Source organism: Gigantopelta aegis, chromosome 15, assembly GCF_016097555.1.
Source record: "Gigantopelta aegis isolate Gae_Host chromosome 15, Gae_host_genome, whole genome shotgun sequence".
Taxonomy (NCBI): domain Eukaryota; kingdom Metazoa; phylum Mollusca; class Gastropoda; order Neomphalida; family Peltospiridae; genus Gigantopelta; species Gigantopelta aegis.
Window position 1 is genome coordinate 7,315,287 of NC_054713.1, and position 14,930 is coordinate 7,330,216.

The window sequence follows — 14,930 nt, forward strand, 5'->3', positions numbered from 1 at the left end:
TGTCTTTAGAGGGGCGCCCAGTGGTAAAGCGCTCGCTTGTTACGCGGTCGGCCTGGGATCGATACCCGTCGGTGGGCCCATTGTCAGTGCACCACGACTGGTATATCAAAAGCTGTGGTATGTGCTACCATGTTTGTGCTATCCTTGCTACTAATGGAAAAAGTAGCGGGTTTCTTCTCCCTAAGACTATATGTCAAAATTACCAAATGTTTGACATACAATAACCCATAATTAAAATCAATGTGTTCTAGTGGTGTCGTTAAGAATAACAAACTTTAGGGGTTTTTTGTGTTTAGGAGTTGGAACATGCAGCTGTACTGAAAGTCTTTTGAAATCAGCAAAAATCTTCAAGATGTCGAACAAGACTCACTGGACGATTCTAACTCTGCTTGCTGCTTACGTGGTCGTCTGCTCGGCAGAAAGTAAGTAAAGAAGTCTTGTTTGACGACCCACTAACGTTACCCACGCCACCCTCCCAATACTGCCCTTTAATTGCTATGGGTTGTATCCTCCCCAGAATGTCAAGTGTTAACCTGCCAACCGTTTATAGTACAATTCATAGCGCAAATCTTCTATTTTTGTCCCCGTGTGAGAACCAAATGTATAATAATAATAATAATAATAATAATAAGCTAGATCCGTACCTGGGTGTCGTAAACGCATATCTATTTCGTTTCGTTTACCAGACCGTCAACAATGGTGGCAAAGTGCTCAGGCAGCACTGGCTAAAGCGCTGAACGTCAAACCGAACACGAACGTAGCAAAGAACGTGATTTTATTCCTTGGTGACGGAATGGACATAGCCACGATCACCGCTGGGCGCATTTTCAAGGGACAGAAGCGAGGCAAGACTGGAGAGGAGTCAGTCACCACGATGGAGTCGTTTCCTTTTGTTGCTTTGTCCAAGGTATTTAACTTACGCCCCCTCTCCCCTTTCTATTCTAAAGTGTTTTTTTGATTAATGACACTACTAGAGCAGATTGATTTATTAATCATCGGCTATTGGATGTCAGACATTCTGTAATTGCGACATACAGTCTTAGAGAGGAAACCCGCTAAATGTTTACATTACCAGCAAGGGATTTTATTATATGCACCATACCACAGACATGATACCAGTCGTGGCGAACTGATATGCATTTTACAATGATTACAACTAATATTGTGAGTAGAAGATGAAAATACATCCTGAAAAGATTTCAAGTCATTTTGCCTGAACTGGTTCATTACTGGTGACGGTGGGGGGGGGTCATAAAAAATCATACATACATGTAGGTATTGATATGGAAGAATACATTAATTTTGTTTTCATTCGCACGTGCTTTTTAATGCAGGGCGGCGCAAAACGAGGGCAGGGCATAGCGCCCTTCTAGTTATTACTAGCCAGAACACTGTATGGGGCGTGTCGTATAATACTAACATAAATGAGATTCGCGCCTAACTTTAATTTGAAGTATTTATTATTTTTCTTTCAGACGTACAACGACAACCGCCAAGTGCCCGACTCCGCTGGAACAGCTACCGCCTTCCTGTGCGGGGTCAAGGCCAACGTTGGAACTTTAGGACTCGACAGTAGTGTGCCCCGTTTCGATTGTGCCAAACAATTGGAGGGCTCTGGTCATGTGACCTCTATATTAAAGTGGTCCAAGGATGAAGGTATAACATAAATAGTTTTGCATGTGTTAAAACAGTGACACCCTACTCGTCGTACGTGCGTACGTGTGTGTGTGTTTGTGTGTGTGAGTGCGTATGCGTGTTTGTGTGTGTGTGTGTGTCTGTCTCTCTGTGCGTATGTGTGTATGTGTGTGTTGGTGTGTGTGTGTGTGTGTGTGTGTGGTAGTGTGTGTGTTTGTGTCTGTGTATCTGTGTGTGTGTGCGTGTCTGTTTCTGTGTGTGTGTGTGTGTGTGTGTGTGAGAGAGAGAGAGAGAGAGAACATGTGTGTGTGTGGGTGTGTGTGTGTGTGTGTGTGAGAGAGAGAGAGAACGTGTGGGGGGGGGGGAGGTGTGTATGTGTGTGTGTGTGTGTGTGTGTGTGTGTGTGTGTGTGTGTGTTTGTGTGTGTGTGTGTGTCTTTTAGTACGTATGACTGAGAGACACACAGCCAGACAGCAAGAGTTCAGTGTATGTGTGTGTATGTGTTGTGTATGTATGTGTGTATGTGTGTATGTGTGTGTATGTGTATGGGTATATATGTGTGTGTTTTAGTACGTATCACAGCCAGACAGCAAGAGTTCACTTTGTTTTGTTTAACGATTACTATTGGTTGTCGAACATTTGGTAATTCTGACATATGGTCAATGGGAGGAAACTCGCCACATTTTCCCATTTATAACAATGTGTGTGTTCTATGCGCCATCCCATAGACACGTCATCACGATTTGGCAAAGCAAGCACAATGACGTCACGTAGGTTAAAGCCTTTGCGTTTACGTCTTTCTGGTGTCAGTGTTAAAACTTGTAATATAATGGTAGTTTAATGCAATTCATTATAGATTTTTTTTTTTTACAGAATATATAGAAATTTGAGTTTTTAAAATTATCTGTGAACCGTGAATAAAATACAAAATTAAGGCAATACCCAGAACAGTAAAGTAGTTTACGTCGTTTCTATATACATGAACGTGTATCGAAAATAAAGGCTTTTAAAAAAACCCAAATAGCTGGGTTAATAAATAGAATAACAAACTCGGGTAACTCGTAACTCGGGACCTTCTGTAAAACGGAATTCCTTCAAAGACGGACATGTTTTACAGTCCCTTTTTAAAAACAGAACTTGACGTCTCTAAACCGGATGCCTCTTAATACCGGGCATTTGTATTGGTTCTAAGGGTGTCCGGTTTAGAGTGGTTTCACTGTATATATATATATATATATATATATATATATATATATATATATATATATATATATCAACCATATAATATCTTAGATTCTGGATGATTATTTCTGAAAGCTCTTACATGTTACCTACATTACAGGAAAGGCCGTTGGCATAGTAACCACTGCACGCATAACACACGCCACCCCAGCCGCCTCTTACGCCCACAGTGCGGACAGGGACTGGGAAAGTCCCTGGGACCTACGAGAAGGCAATGCCACCAAGTGCCCGGATGTTGCAGCTCAGCTCTTCGATAATATTGATATTGATGTAAGTAGCTGACATGGAGATTATAATCCATAAAGCACCCTCCCCCTTCCCTCCTTGGGTTGAAACTAGAGTCTAGATAGAAAATATGTCTTAGTGTTTAAAAACTAGGGTATGTCCCTTTAAGAAAACAAATGAGGCCATTATATGAAATGGTCCGAGAATGTATTATGTACCGAGAACCGATCGTATCTATTGTGTTTCCGAGGTTTGATTCGAGGGTGCTGCCGGTGATTTCCGAGTACTAGTATCATCGTTCCGACGTTTATGACAAAGATGGATCATTCTCAAAATTAAACAATGCATTTTTCACGTTTAGAGCCGGTTTTGATAATTTTAATCGTATATATTTACTATATTGTAACTTTATCTTGATGTGTTCCAGGCTTGTAGATAAACCGAACTTAGTGTCAATTTTCACGGGTTAAAACTATTATCTGCGACTTGAAGTTATTGAAATCGTGAAGTGTATTGTTTGTTTTTGGTACATGTCATGATGGGTGGTGGAGACGAAATATTCTTCTAAACACGTATTTTGTTTGTACAGGTGATGATGGGTGGGGGGGAGACGAAATATTCTTCTAAACACGACAGAGGACCCTGAAACAGGAAAGGTTGATAAAAGACAGAGAACAGACGGACGAGATCTCATAGAGGTAACAACAACAACTACAATAACAACATTAACAACATAACTAACAACAACTACTACTACTACTACTGCTACTATTACTACTATTACTACTACATCATCACCATCATCATAAAAAAAACCCCAACAACAACTATAAAAACAACATCAAAAACAATATCAACGACGACAACAACAACTACGACGACAACAACAACAGTAAAAACAGCAACATCATCAACAACTACTAGTAACTACTATTACTATTATTACTACTATTTATTTACTACTACTACAACTACTACTACAACTGCATTTACTACTACTACTACTACTACAACCACTACTGCTACTACTACTACTACTACTACAATAGCAACTACGACTACTACTACTACAACCACCACCACCACTACTACTACAACCATTACTACTACTACAACCATTACTACCACTACTCCTACGACTACTACTCCCTACGATTACTACTAATACTACTAATGCTACCACTACTACGACTACTACAACATCTACTACTACTATTACTACTACAACAATAACTACTACTAGTACTACTACCACCACTACCACTACCATTACTACTACTACTACTACAATCACCACTACTACTACTACTACAACAACTACTACTACTACGACTACAACTCCCTACTATTACTACTACTAATACTACCACTACTACAACTTCTACTACCACTACTACTACTACTACTATCATTAATACCACTAATACCAAGACTACATCTACCACGACTACGACTACTACGACTACTACCACCACCACCACCACCACCACCACTACTACTACTACTGCTACTGCTACCACCACTACTACTACTACTACTACTACTACTACTACTACTACTACTAACACTATGTAAAATATATAATAATAATAAATCACTTGAAATCTGTTTCAGGAATGGACAACCTCAAAGGCTGCTAAAGAGAAAAATGCAACCTATGTGTGGAATAAAGGACAGCTTGATGCAGTCGATCCCAAGAAGACGGACTGTCTGTTAGGTACGTTTTCAGATAATAAGGGGAGGGTACACGACCTTTCTAGGGAGGGATGCAAAGTTTATCTGTATCTAAATCTATATCTCTTTCTATATCTATATCTGTATCAACATCTATATCTGTATCTAAATTTACATCTGTTTCTATATATATATATATCTAAATCTATATCTGTTTCTATATCTATATCTGTATCTAAATCTAAATCTATATCTGTATCTAAATCTATATCTGTATCTAAATCTATATCTGTATCTAAATCTATAGCTGCTTCTATACCTATATCTAAATCTATATCTGTATCTAAATCTATATATGTGTCTGAAACTGTTTCTATATCTGTATCTAAATCTATATCTGTATCAAAATCTGTATCTGTATTTATATTTATATGCGTGTCTATATCTATATCTGTATCCATAGCTATATTTCTACCTGTATCTATCTATCTATCTATCTATCTATATATATATATATATATATATATATATATATATATATATATAAATAGATAGATAGATAGATAAATAGATAGATCTGTACCTATCTATATTTATATCTATATCTATATGTATGTCTAAATATGTATTATGTCTATATGTGTATCTACATCTGTATCTGTATATATATATATATATATATATATATATATATATATATATATATATATATATATATATATATGTCTATGTATATATCTATACCTATATTTATAACTATAACTATATTGTAGGGTGTATGTTTTTTTATTCGTCTACATTGTAGGACTGTTTGCATCGGCACATATGCAGTTTGAGTTAGATCGAGACAACAGTACAAACGGAGATCCGTCCATTGCTGAGATGACGAAGAAAGCGATTGAAATATTACATAAAAACAAAAAGGGATACTTTCTTCTTGTTGAAGGTATTATTAATACCATCATCATTATCATCATCATCATCATCATGTTTAGTTATTTATTTATTTAAATTTAGGTCCTACAGTTCGTTGTACCATTTGGAGAGAGATCGAGAGACATAGAGAGAGAGAGAGAGAGAGAGAGAGAGAGAGAGAGAGAGAGAGAGAGAGAGAGAGAGAGAGAGAGAGAGAGAGAGAGAGAGAGAGAGAAATAGAGAGGGTGGGGGCAGACAGACAGATAGAGACAGAGACAGCGAGACACAGAGAAGAAAACACACACATAAACAGTCAATAAATCAAAACAAGACGACGAGACAAACAAACAAACAAACAAAATTAACAAAACAAACACAACCCACCTAAATGACGTAATTTACACGATCAGTGGGTCTAAGGCCTTGCAAGGTCAGATTGTGTCTTTAAATTATTTAGACACATTGTTTACTCACAGGAGGCCGGATAGATCACGCTCACCATAAGAACTCCGCCATCAGAGCTTTAGAAGACTTTGTTGCGTTCGACAATGCCATTTCCGTTGCCGTGGAGATGACCAATGAAAAAGACACTCTCATCGTGGTTACGGCCGACCATGGCCACACGTTTAGTATTGGAGGAAGCCAACCACGGGGAAACAACATCCTAGGTAATTCTAATTATAGCACAGTGGCTAGAGCACGCATGTACTGTCTTTTCCTAGAGCCAATTTCACAAAACATCGTGCGAAGAATTTACGGATCCTGTTTTTCTTAAACCCATGTTTTTAATTATTGTAAACCCGTCAGCTCCTACGTATTTAACCGGAACATTATTGAAAGGATGTGCTGTCGGGTTTCTTCCCGTAGTGTGTGTGTATTAGTGGTTGGTATATAAAATATTTGTTATCGGCTAACTCGAAAATGATAAATGTAATGGTATTAGAGCGGGAATCTTTGTCTACCGTGTGGTAGTCAGCAATTCCGTGTTTTCGATATAGAGATATCTCTAGCTGAAAGAGTGAACATAACCGTCCAAATGTCCATCTAGCTTTCTAAGAGCAGAGTACTCGGGTTTTTATAAATGGCATACCTCTGCATGTGTATGGAATGTATTACACGCGAAAAATTGCATTACTAGAGAAGATGGAGAATTTTTAGGTCAAAAGAAAATGAAAAAAAAAGTGTATTTCAAACTATAATTATTGTATTGTTAGTGGGATCGTATTTGGTTGCCCAGTGACCATTTTTCAGGGACCACAATTTGAGTATGGGTTTCAAGTTTGTGGGACCTTGAGAACAAATTTAGCAAACGTTCCGGCTAACTCCACCAGAGGGCCAAATCCACGATGGCCGCCGGCGGCCATACTGGTAATCGAAAATCGCCAAATCTCACTTCATATGCGAGTTAAAATCACGAAAATAATGTCTATTTCCAATATACTGAGAGTGCCCAATCTCCTGCTAGGGTTATTTTGCAATTTGGGGTCATCTTTACATTCAAATCCAAGATGGCCGATGTCCACTACGTTGATAATTAGAAAACGCCAGAGCTCTTGAAATATTGGTGTTAAATGATAAATGAAGAGTGTTATACTGACAAGAGAATGCACAATCTAATGGTGAGGTTATTTTTGCCATATGAGGTTATCGTGATCTTAGAATCCAAGATGGCCGTTGTTTATGATCTTTTAAAGGAGAACATGTTGGAGCCCTTGATCTCATTGAGATAGAATAATAAATAAGGTGTCTATTTTCACTAAACAGTGCATTCACAATCGTCTTATGGGTAATTTTTTTACAATATGATGCCATTTGTCCTTTTAACTCTAATATGGAGGGCGTGCAGCTATATTGAAACAATGAAAAATGCAATATATTTCAAAATAATTCATTTAACAAATGTAAGGTAGGATATAGTGTAACACATCAGATACTGTTACTGAACTGTCAACATCTGTTACCACCTGTATACTGGATGGCGCGACATTTACATATTTACCACTGGCCAAGTTCCAGCCAGACAAACAGAAGAGGGGTGTGTAAGAAGGAAATGGCAGAGCTAGATGAAGGCGAGGTAACTGGTGCTTAGGGAACTTCATTGTTTCTTTTTTTATTCTGTTAATGTCATTTTTCCCCCAGGTATCTGTAAGGTTTGAGCTAGTCATGTCACCATACACAAAGTTCATGACAAAGGTGTTAAGGACATTCATGGTTTCCTTGGAGATAGGAAGTGATGCTCTAGGAGAGCTCGAGTTTCTTTTTTTGCCATAGTATATTTCTCTTATATAGCTCCTTTGCCATGACCAGATATACGACAGTGACAACCAGATTCAGTCAATATGTATGCTATAGTGCGATGGTGATAACTGGCGTCATTATTTCATTACAAAGTGATCTCCATATGTTAGGACCTTTCCTTTAGATACAGTATCAGAGCCAGTCATGATGTATACAAACAAAGAAAAAGAAAGACGAAAACATCTAGTTATTGTACATAAAGGTATGACGTGACATTAATGTAACCTTAGTGGTGCGGAGTTGTAAGTATATAGTGATAAGGATGTATCTACGTCAGCCTGACGAAACGTTGCAGTGATGGGATGTCATCTTCTGTCAGAAAATGTGTACAGCAGGAACCCATAAAGAGTAAAAATAAGTAATCCATTATCCAGGGCAAGTTTGATGAGCGATGTCTTCAAAAGCTGCTGAATTATCAGTTTGTCATTAAACAAGCATACAACAGTTTTGAACTCTTTGGCCGAAAGAAAGGCGACTATCCTATTGAATAAAACATAATATCACTGAATGCGATAGTAGTAAGTCTGGTCTTTCAGGTTCATGGCAAATGGAATACATTTGAGAAGTGCAATATGAGTATGGAAGGTCTAACTCTTCGGCGCCACTTTTGTTTCATCATATCCTATCTCCACTAAATTAATGCATGCCCTTGAAACATTTGTGTATGGTGAAACGAAGAGCTCGAATCCTACAGAATCCCAGGCTAAAATGTCGTATTAGCAGAATAAAGAAAGGAACAAGTAATATACCCCATCAGACAGCGACTCTCTCTCTCTCTCTCTCTCTCTCTCTCTCTCTCTCTCTCTCTCTCTCTCTCTCTCTCTCTCTCTCTCTCTCTCTCTCTCTGATAACACTGCCAGTTATATCACCTTCATCAGCTGTACCGTTCCTTTGTCACACAACCCTTTTTGTTGATCTTGACTGGAACTTGGTCAGTGGAAAATGCTGTGCCGTCTGTAACATTTGCCCAGTACTGCGATGAACCCTAACTGTGGAATACCCAGCACACAGATGATAACACAGATGTTGACATCACAACATCATAATTTGATTTGTCCGAGTCTGATTATAGTTATGACGAATGAATTCAATTTTGTGAAACAGAGTAGATGTCAATTATGACCAATGGTACATTAGGAACCTTTGTTAATTTAATTTGCAATTATTCTAAAATACATTGCGCTATTTAATATTTCAATACAGCTGCCACGCTCTCCATATTATATCCCACGGTCAAAACGACCACAAATTGAAAAAAATACAAAATAAAAAAATACAAAATACCACGCAAACATTATGAATCGCCTGTTTCATGTAAATAGATACTTCATTTATTATTCTAACCAAGTTAATTCAAGGACTCCAGCATGTTGTTATTTTAAATACAATGAACAACGGCCATCTTGGATTTGAAGATCAAGATGACTTGATATTGCAAACATAAACTCACCTGCATATTGTATATTTTAATTTTTGCAAATAAACATTTCATTTATGATTTGGCCCAACTAGTTCTAGAGTTAAGTTGGGGGTTTTTAAATTATGAATATAGTAGACAACGGCCAAAACCAAACCAAACCAAACCAAACCAAACCAGGGTGTTTTTCACACTCAAAAATACAGAAACAACCTCTTTAAACCGAATACCCGATAAAACTGTACTTTTTACTTGGTCCCATGAGTGTCCAGTTTAGAGAATTTTAACTTCAGTAGGACCAGAACAATACTGGATTTCAGGGGCGGGTCCAGGATTTCTAAAGGAGGTTAGGGGTCACAAAATTCTAAAACGAAGGAAGATGAGCCGAGATCCTAAAAACGGGGCGAAATCTGTAAGGATGAACGGTGAATTCTGAATTCTGAATTAAAAATTCAAACAAGTCATTAAAAAGGGGCACTTCAAATAGGCGGACGAGGGGGTCACGGGACCCACCCCCCCCCCCCCCCCCCCCCCCCCCAGGTGTAGCTAAAAATTTATTTTATACAAAGGGAAAAGGTACGTACCTTGGGAGCTAGGAATTGGGTCAGTGAATTTAAGACATAAAACATAAGATACAGATATGTTCTTTTAGATCTATCATATATGTCGCCATACAGTTGCCAGGGGCGGGATTTAGATCAGTCGGTTGAGCGGTCGTTTGGGATGCTTGCGTCGCAGGATCGAACCACCTCGGTGGATCCATTCAGCTGATTGGGGGTTTTCTCGTTCCAACCACTGCATCACAACTGGACAATAGAATAGAATAGAATAGATATTTCACAACACCCCAGCATGAAAAATACATCGGCCTTTGGGTTTCAAACTATTGTAAATGCAAGCAAATAAAATGTGTGTGCCAAGGACAGCGTGCTTGAACCTTAATTGCATATAAGCACGAAAATAAATTGAAAGAAAGAAAGACCCCACATAAGCGGAGGAATTATGATTTACCACTTAGATTTCTAATTGTAGGTCTTGTGGGCGACAAAGCAGGGTATAAGTTCACGCCCTATGATAACATGCCATATACAACTCTGTCGTATGCAAACGGCCCGAGCCCTCTACGGAAAAACCTAACTGGCGTTAAAACGGGTAAGTGCTAATTCGTATAAATATAGTGGTGGTGGTGGTGGTGATGATGATGATAATGATGATGACGATCATGTTGACAATGTTAATGATGAAAGCCATAGTGATATTGATAATTATAATATAAATAATGAAGATGATGACGATGGTGATGATGATGATGGTGATGATGATGATGATGATAATAATAATAGTATTAATAGTGGCGATGATTATGATGATAAATGTGATGATTTTAATAATGATTTTAATAATGGCGATGATGACGATAATAAAGGTAATAACTATAATATTAATAGTTGCAATGATGATGTCCGAGATATTGATGATGATGATGATGATGATAATGATGATGATGAAAATGAATAGTGATGATGACTGATGATTATTTTGATGCTGATGATCATGATGATGATGACAACGTCATCGATCATAATAATGGTAACAATGGTGGTGGCAGTGGTGTTAATGATGCAAAACTGTGAGACCGCACCTTTAATTCTTCCTACAGATTCTCGAGACTATCTTCAGTACAACTCTGTCCGGATGAAGTACGAGACACACGGCGGCGCGGACGTCGCCATCTTTGCCCGCGGTCCCATGTCGCACCTGTTCCATTCCGTGCAAGAGCAGAACTACATCGCCCACGTCATGGCTTACGCGTCGTGCGTGGGCAGCAACAAGAAACACTGCAGCAGTGTCAACACGCCACAGGGCGGATCCAGCGTCAGAGTGGGGGCGGTGACATTGGTGGTGTGTTTTCTGGTGGTATACAGGAATGCCAACATAGAGTGATGAATTTTGAGGAAATAGTTTCAAGTGTTAAAATTTTGTATTTTTGCATACGATTATTAAATACAGAGAGTGTATGAGTAATATTAGGCACGACGGAGCAGGTGGAGAGGAGCAATAATTGTGAATCAAAAATATTATTGATAGTAAATATTATGGCAGAGATGAATTTCAGGACATCTAGTTTCCAAAATCATACAGGGAATTATTTGCGTCCTTGATCTCATTCAGCCCCCCCCCCACCCCTCATGTGTACTTGCTTCCGCCATAACTGAATATGTCTTGTACCCATGCGTGATTTGTATATATATATATATATATATATATATATATATATATATATATATATATATATATATATATATATATATATACATGTATACAGAATATCTAGGCTGTGATTTGTGCTATATACACATTATATAAACATCTGTTGAAATATATTTCATTTCGCCTGTGTTTTATAACTGTTTCTTAAAGCAGCAACCTCTAGTATATTTTTAACATTTAAGCATTTATAATAGATGACGTCATTCTATGAGATCAGTAGACGATTTGGAAGCACTGATATTAAAATGTTGTTTTCTCGTGTTTTGTTGTTGTTGATGTTGTGGGTTTGTTTTTGTTGGGGTGGGGGGGGGGGGGGGGGGGTGGAGTGGAGGAAGAGGATATTTTGGGAGTGTTGTTTAATTGTTGTTGTTGTTTTTTAAATTCAGTTGAAATTGATCGATGAAAACTACCCAATTCACTGAGGAATAATAAAGACGTTACGTTACTAATGATTAGTTTGAGACCGAGCTATTTTACAATCATCTTCTGGTCTTCTAGTCAAGCGAGCTCAGTCTACTTGGGGGAGGGGGGGTGGGGGGGGGGGGGGGGGGGGGGGGTGGGGGGGGGGGGGGGGGGGGGGGGGGGGGTGGGGGGGGGGGGGGGGGGGGGGGGTGGGGGGGGGGGGGGGGGGGGGGGGGGGGGGGGGTGGGGGGGGGGGGTGGGGGGGGGGGGGGGGGGGGGGGGGGGGGGGGGGGGTGGTGGGGGGGGGGGGGGGGGTGGGGGGGGGGGGGGGGGGGGGGGGGGGGGGGGGGGGGGGGGGGGGGGGGGGGGGGGGGGGGGGGGGGGGGGGGGGGGGGGGGGGGGGGTTTAGCTCAGTCGGTTCAGTGCTTGCTTGAGATGTTTGAGTCGCAGAATCAAACCACATCGGTGGATCCAATCAACTGATTGGACTTTTTTCTCGTTCCAACCAGTGCACTGGTCAAACTTTAACTCGTTAACTTTAGTACGGTCTGTCGATTTGGAGGTTGTGTGTGTGTGTGTGTGTGTGTGTGTGTGTGTGTGTGTGTGTGTGTGTGTGTGTGTGACGTGTGTGCGCGTGCGTGCATGTATGTGTACCAAGTAGACCGATAAACGTTTGTTCAACGACAACACTAGAGCACATCGATCAATTACTTTGCTTTCATTTCTGTACAATTTCTATATCAGAATATATGATGTGAAGAACAACATTTGGTAATTCTGACTCGTAGTCATCAGAGAAAACCCGCTACATTTTTCCTAATGTAGCAAGGGATCTTTTACATGCATTTTCCCACAGACAGGAAAGCACTTACCGCGGCCTTTGTCCAATTGTGGTGCACGGGCTGGAACGAGAAAAAAAAACAATCAGCTGAATGGATCCACCAACGTGGTTCGATCCTGCGACGCAACCACCTCAAGCGAGCACTTAACCGACTAAGCTAAATCCCGCCCTACCAGGTGTGTATACCCAAAACGCAAGCCGCAGATATATCACTGCCCGGCGCAACAGTCGAACCGCATCCAGTCTCGTATATGAGCCTTAAAAGGAATTGTTTGCTTTTTAAAAAATCTATTGTCGCTAACTCCATTTGGCAGCTAAGAAGGATTATGTTTTATATTACACTCTGTGTTACTGCACAAGGTTCCACTGTACAAAATAAGTTCCTGTTGCCGATAATGTTAACGTTCACTAACAAAAGTGAAATAAGCAGTGTATCAACGTAGCCCAGTGATAAAGCGCTGGCTTGATGCGCTGTCGGTTTGAGATACATCCCCGTCGGTGGATCCATCGGGCTATTTATCGTCCCAGCCAGTGCACCACGACTGGTATATCAAAGGCTATTGTATGTGCTATCCTGTCTCTGGAATGGTACATATAACAGATACCTTGCTATTAATGGGAAAATGTAGCGGGTTTCCTCTCTAAGACTGTATGTCAAAATTACCAAATATTTGACATCCAACAGCAAATGATTATAACATCAATGTGCTCTAGTGGTGTCTTTAAAACAAAAACCAAAACTATAACTATCAACAAACCCAGACAGTATACCAATAAAAAAGTATGTCACCCTCATATTTAATATATACTTCAAGAAAATGTGTGTTCACATAATATTATTAATCTAGAGATTTTATTATTATTTATCTTAGTCACACATAGTTTGAATTTACCAACTAATAGCAGATCCGATGTATTTACCATAGTAGACACCCAATAGCGATGTATTTACCATAGTTTGACACCCCAATAGCCGATGTATTTACCATAGTTTGACACCCAATAGCCGATATTATTTTATCATAGTTTGACCACCCAATAGGCCGATGTATTTATCATAGTTTTGACACCCAATAGCCGATGTTAGTTTTCGTGTTGGGTGCCATTAAACATCTATTCTATGCTAATTTGTTTTGCTTAAAATCACAAGGTCCATTTCTGGGTTGTACCCTGCACAGCATAAACAACGTATACTAACTAAACATGTATCTATTATTGACAATAATACTTACACTGATTACAATGCTCCACGATTTTCTACCAATCCACAGCACAGCGGACTTTTACTCCGTAATAGTTTACCTTTGAATCGTTGACACGTAACTATCTGCTAGGTTACAGTGAATGAAACCACCAGGTTGACCGTACCCAAATGGATTAGTGTCAATTTAAAGGCGCAGATCCTAGTTTTCGCCCGGGACAATGGACATTATAGTTCAGTTTAATCTACAAACCTGTAACACATGCGGATAAGGTTATCACATAAGAGAGCTCTGTGATGTTTGCCACAGGGAAATGCCCGTCTAAAAATATCTAGAACTTGTCTAGACAACCATTACCTCTCAAAAAACGAAACGTTCGTTTTTAGAATTATAAAACCAAAAAATGCTTTTGGGATTGCAAAATTTTGGAGATCTAACCCTTCTGGTATGAAATTAATATTCAAATGTAAAATTTAAGTCTTTAATTTATGATCAAACATTGTTTTTACGTGAAAAAACCCGTAGTGTTTAAAAAAACTAAGTTTTCATTTTAATTAGTCCTTTATTGTTTCTAACGAAAGGAAGGAAATGGTTTATTTAAAGAGACTCAACAATTTTATTCGATTAATTTGGCGCGGACATATGGTTTAACCTACTACCGATTTGGGGAAAAACCGTGTCGCCACTTATGGGCTTCTTTCGTTAGCAGCAAGGGATTTTATGACCATCCCATGAAGGAACACATACCACGCATTTGTTCCAGTTTTTGGTGCCGGCTGGAGGCAAGAATCTAACGAAAGGTGTCAAT

At 39.4% G+C, this 14,930-nt stretch overlaps 1 protein-coding gene across 1 annotated transcript; it reads left to right on the plus strand.

Moving 5' to 3' along the window:
• Window positions 1-750: 750 nt before the first annotated feature.
• Window positions 751-11,609, plus strand: LOC121390396 (alkaline phosphatase, tissue-nonspecific isozyme-like). The gene is given in 10 exon segments (XM_041522195.1): window positions 751-907; window positions 1,476-1,656; window positions 2,978-3,147; window positions 3,692-3,703; window positions 3,705-3,800; window positions 4,717-4,819; window positions 5,582-5,722; window positions 6,168-6,359; window positions 10,439-10,558; window positions 11,067-11,609. Coding segments are annotated over 10 exon segments (1,413 nt in total). The 5' UTR covers window positions 751-793; the 3' UTR covers window positions 11,351-11,609.
• The last annotated feature ends 3,321 nt before the right edge of the window (window positions 11,610-14,930 follow it).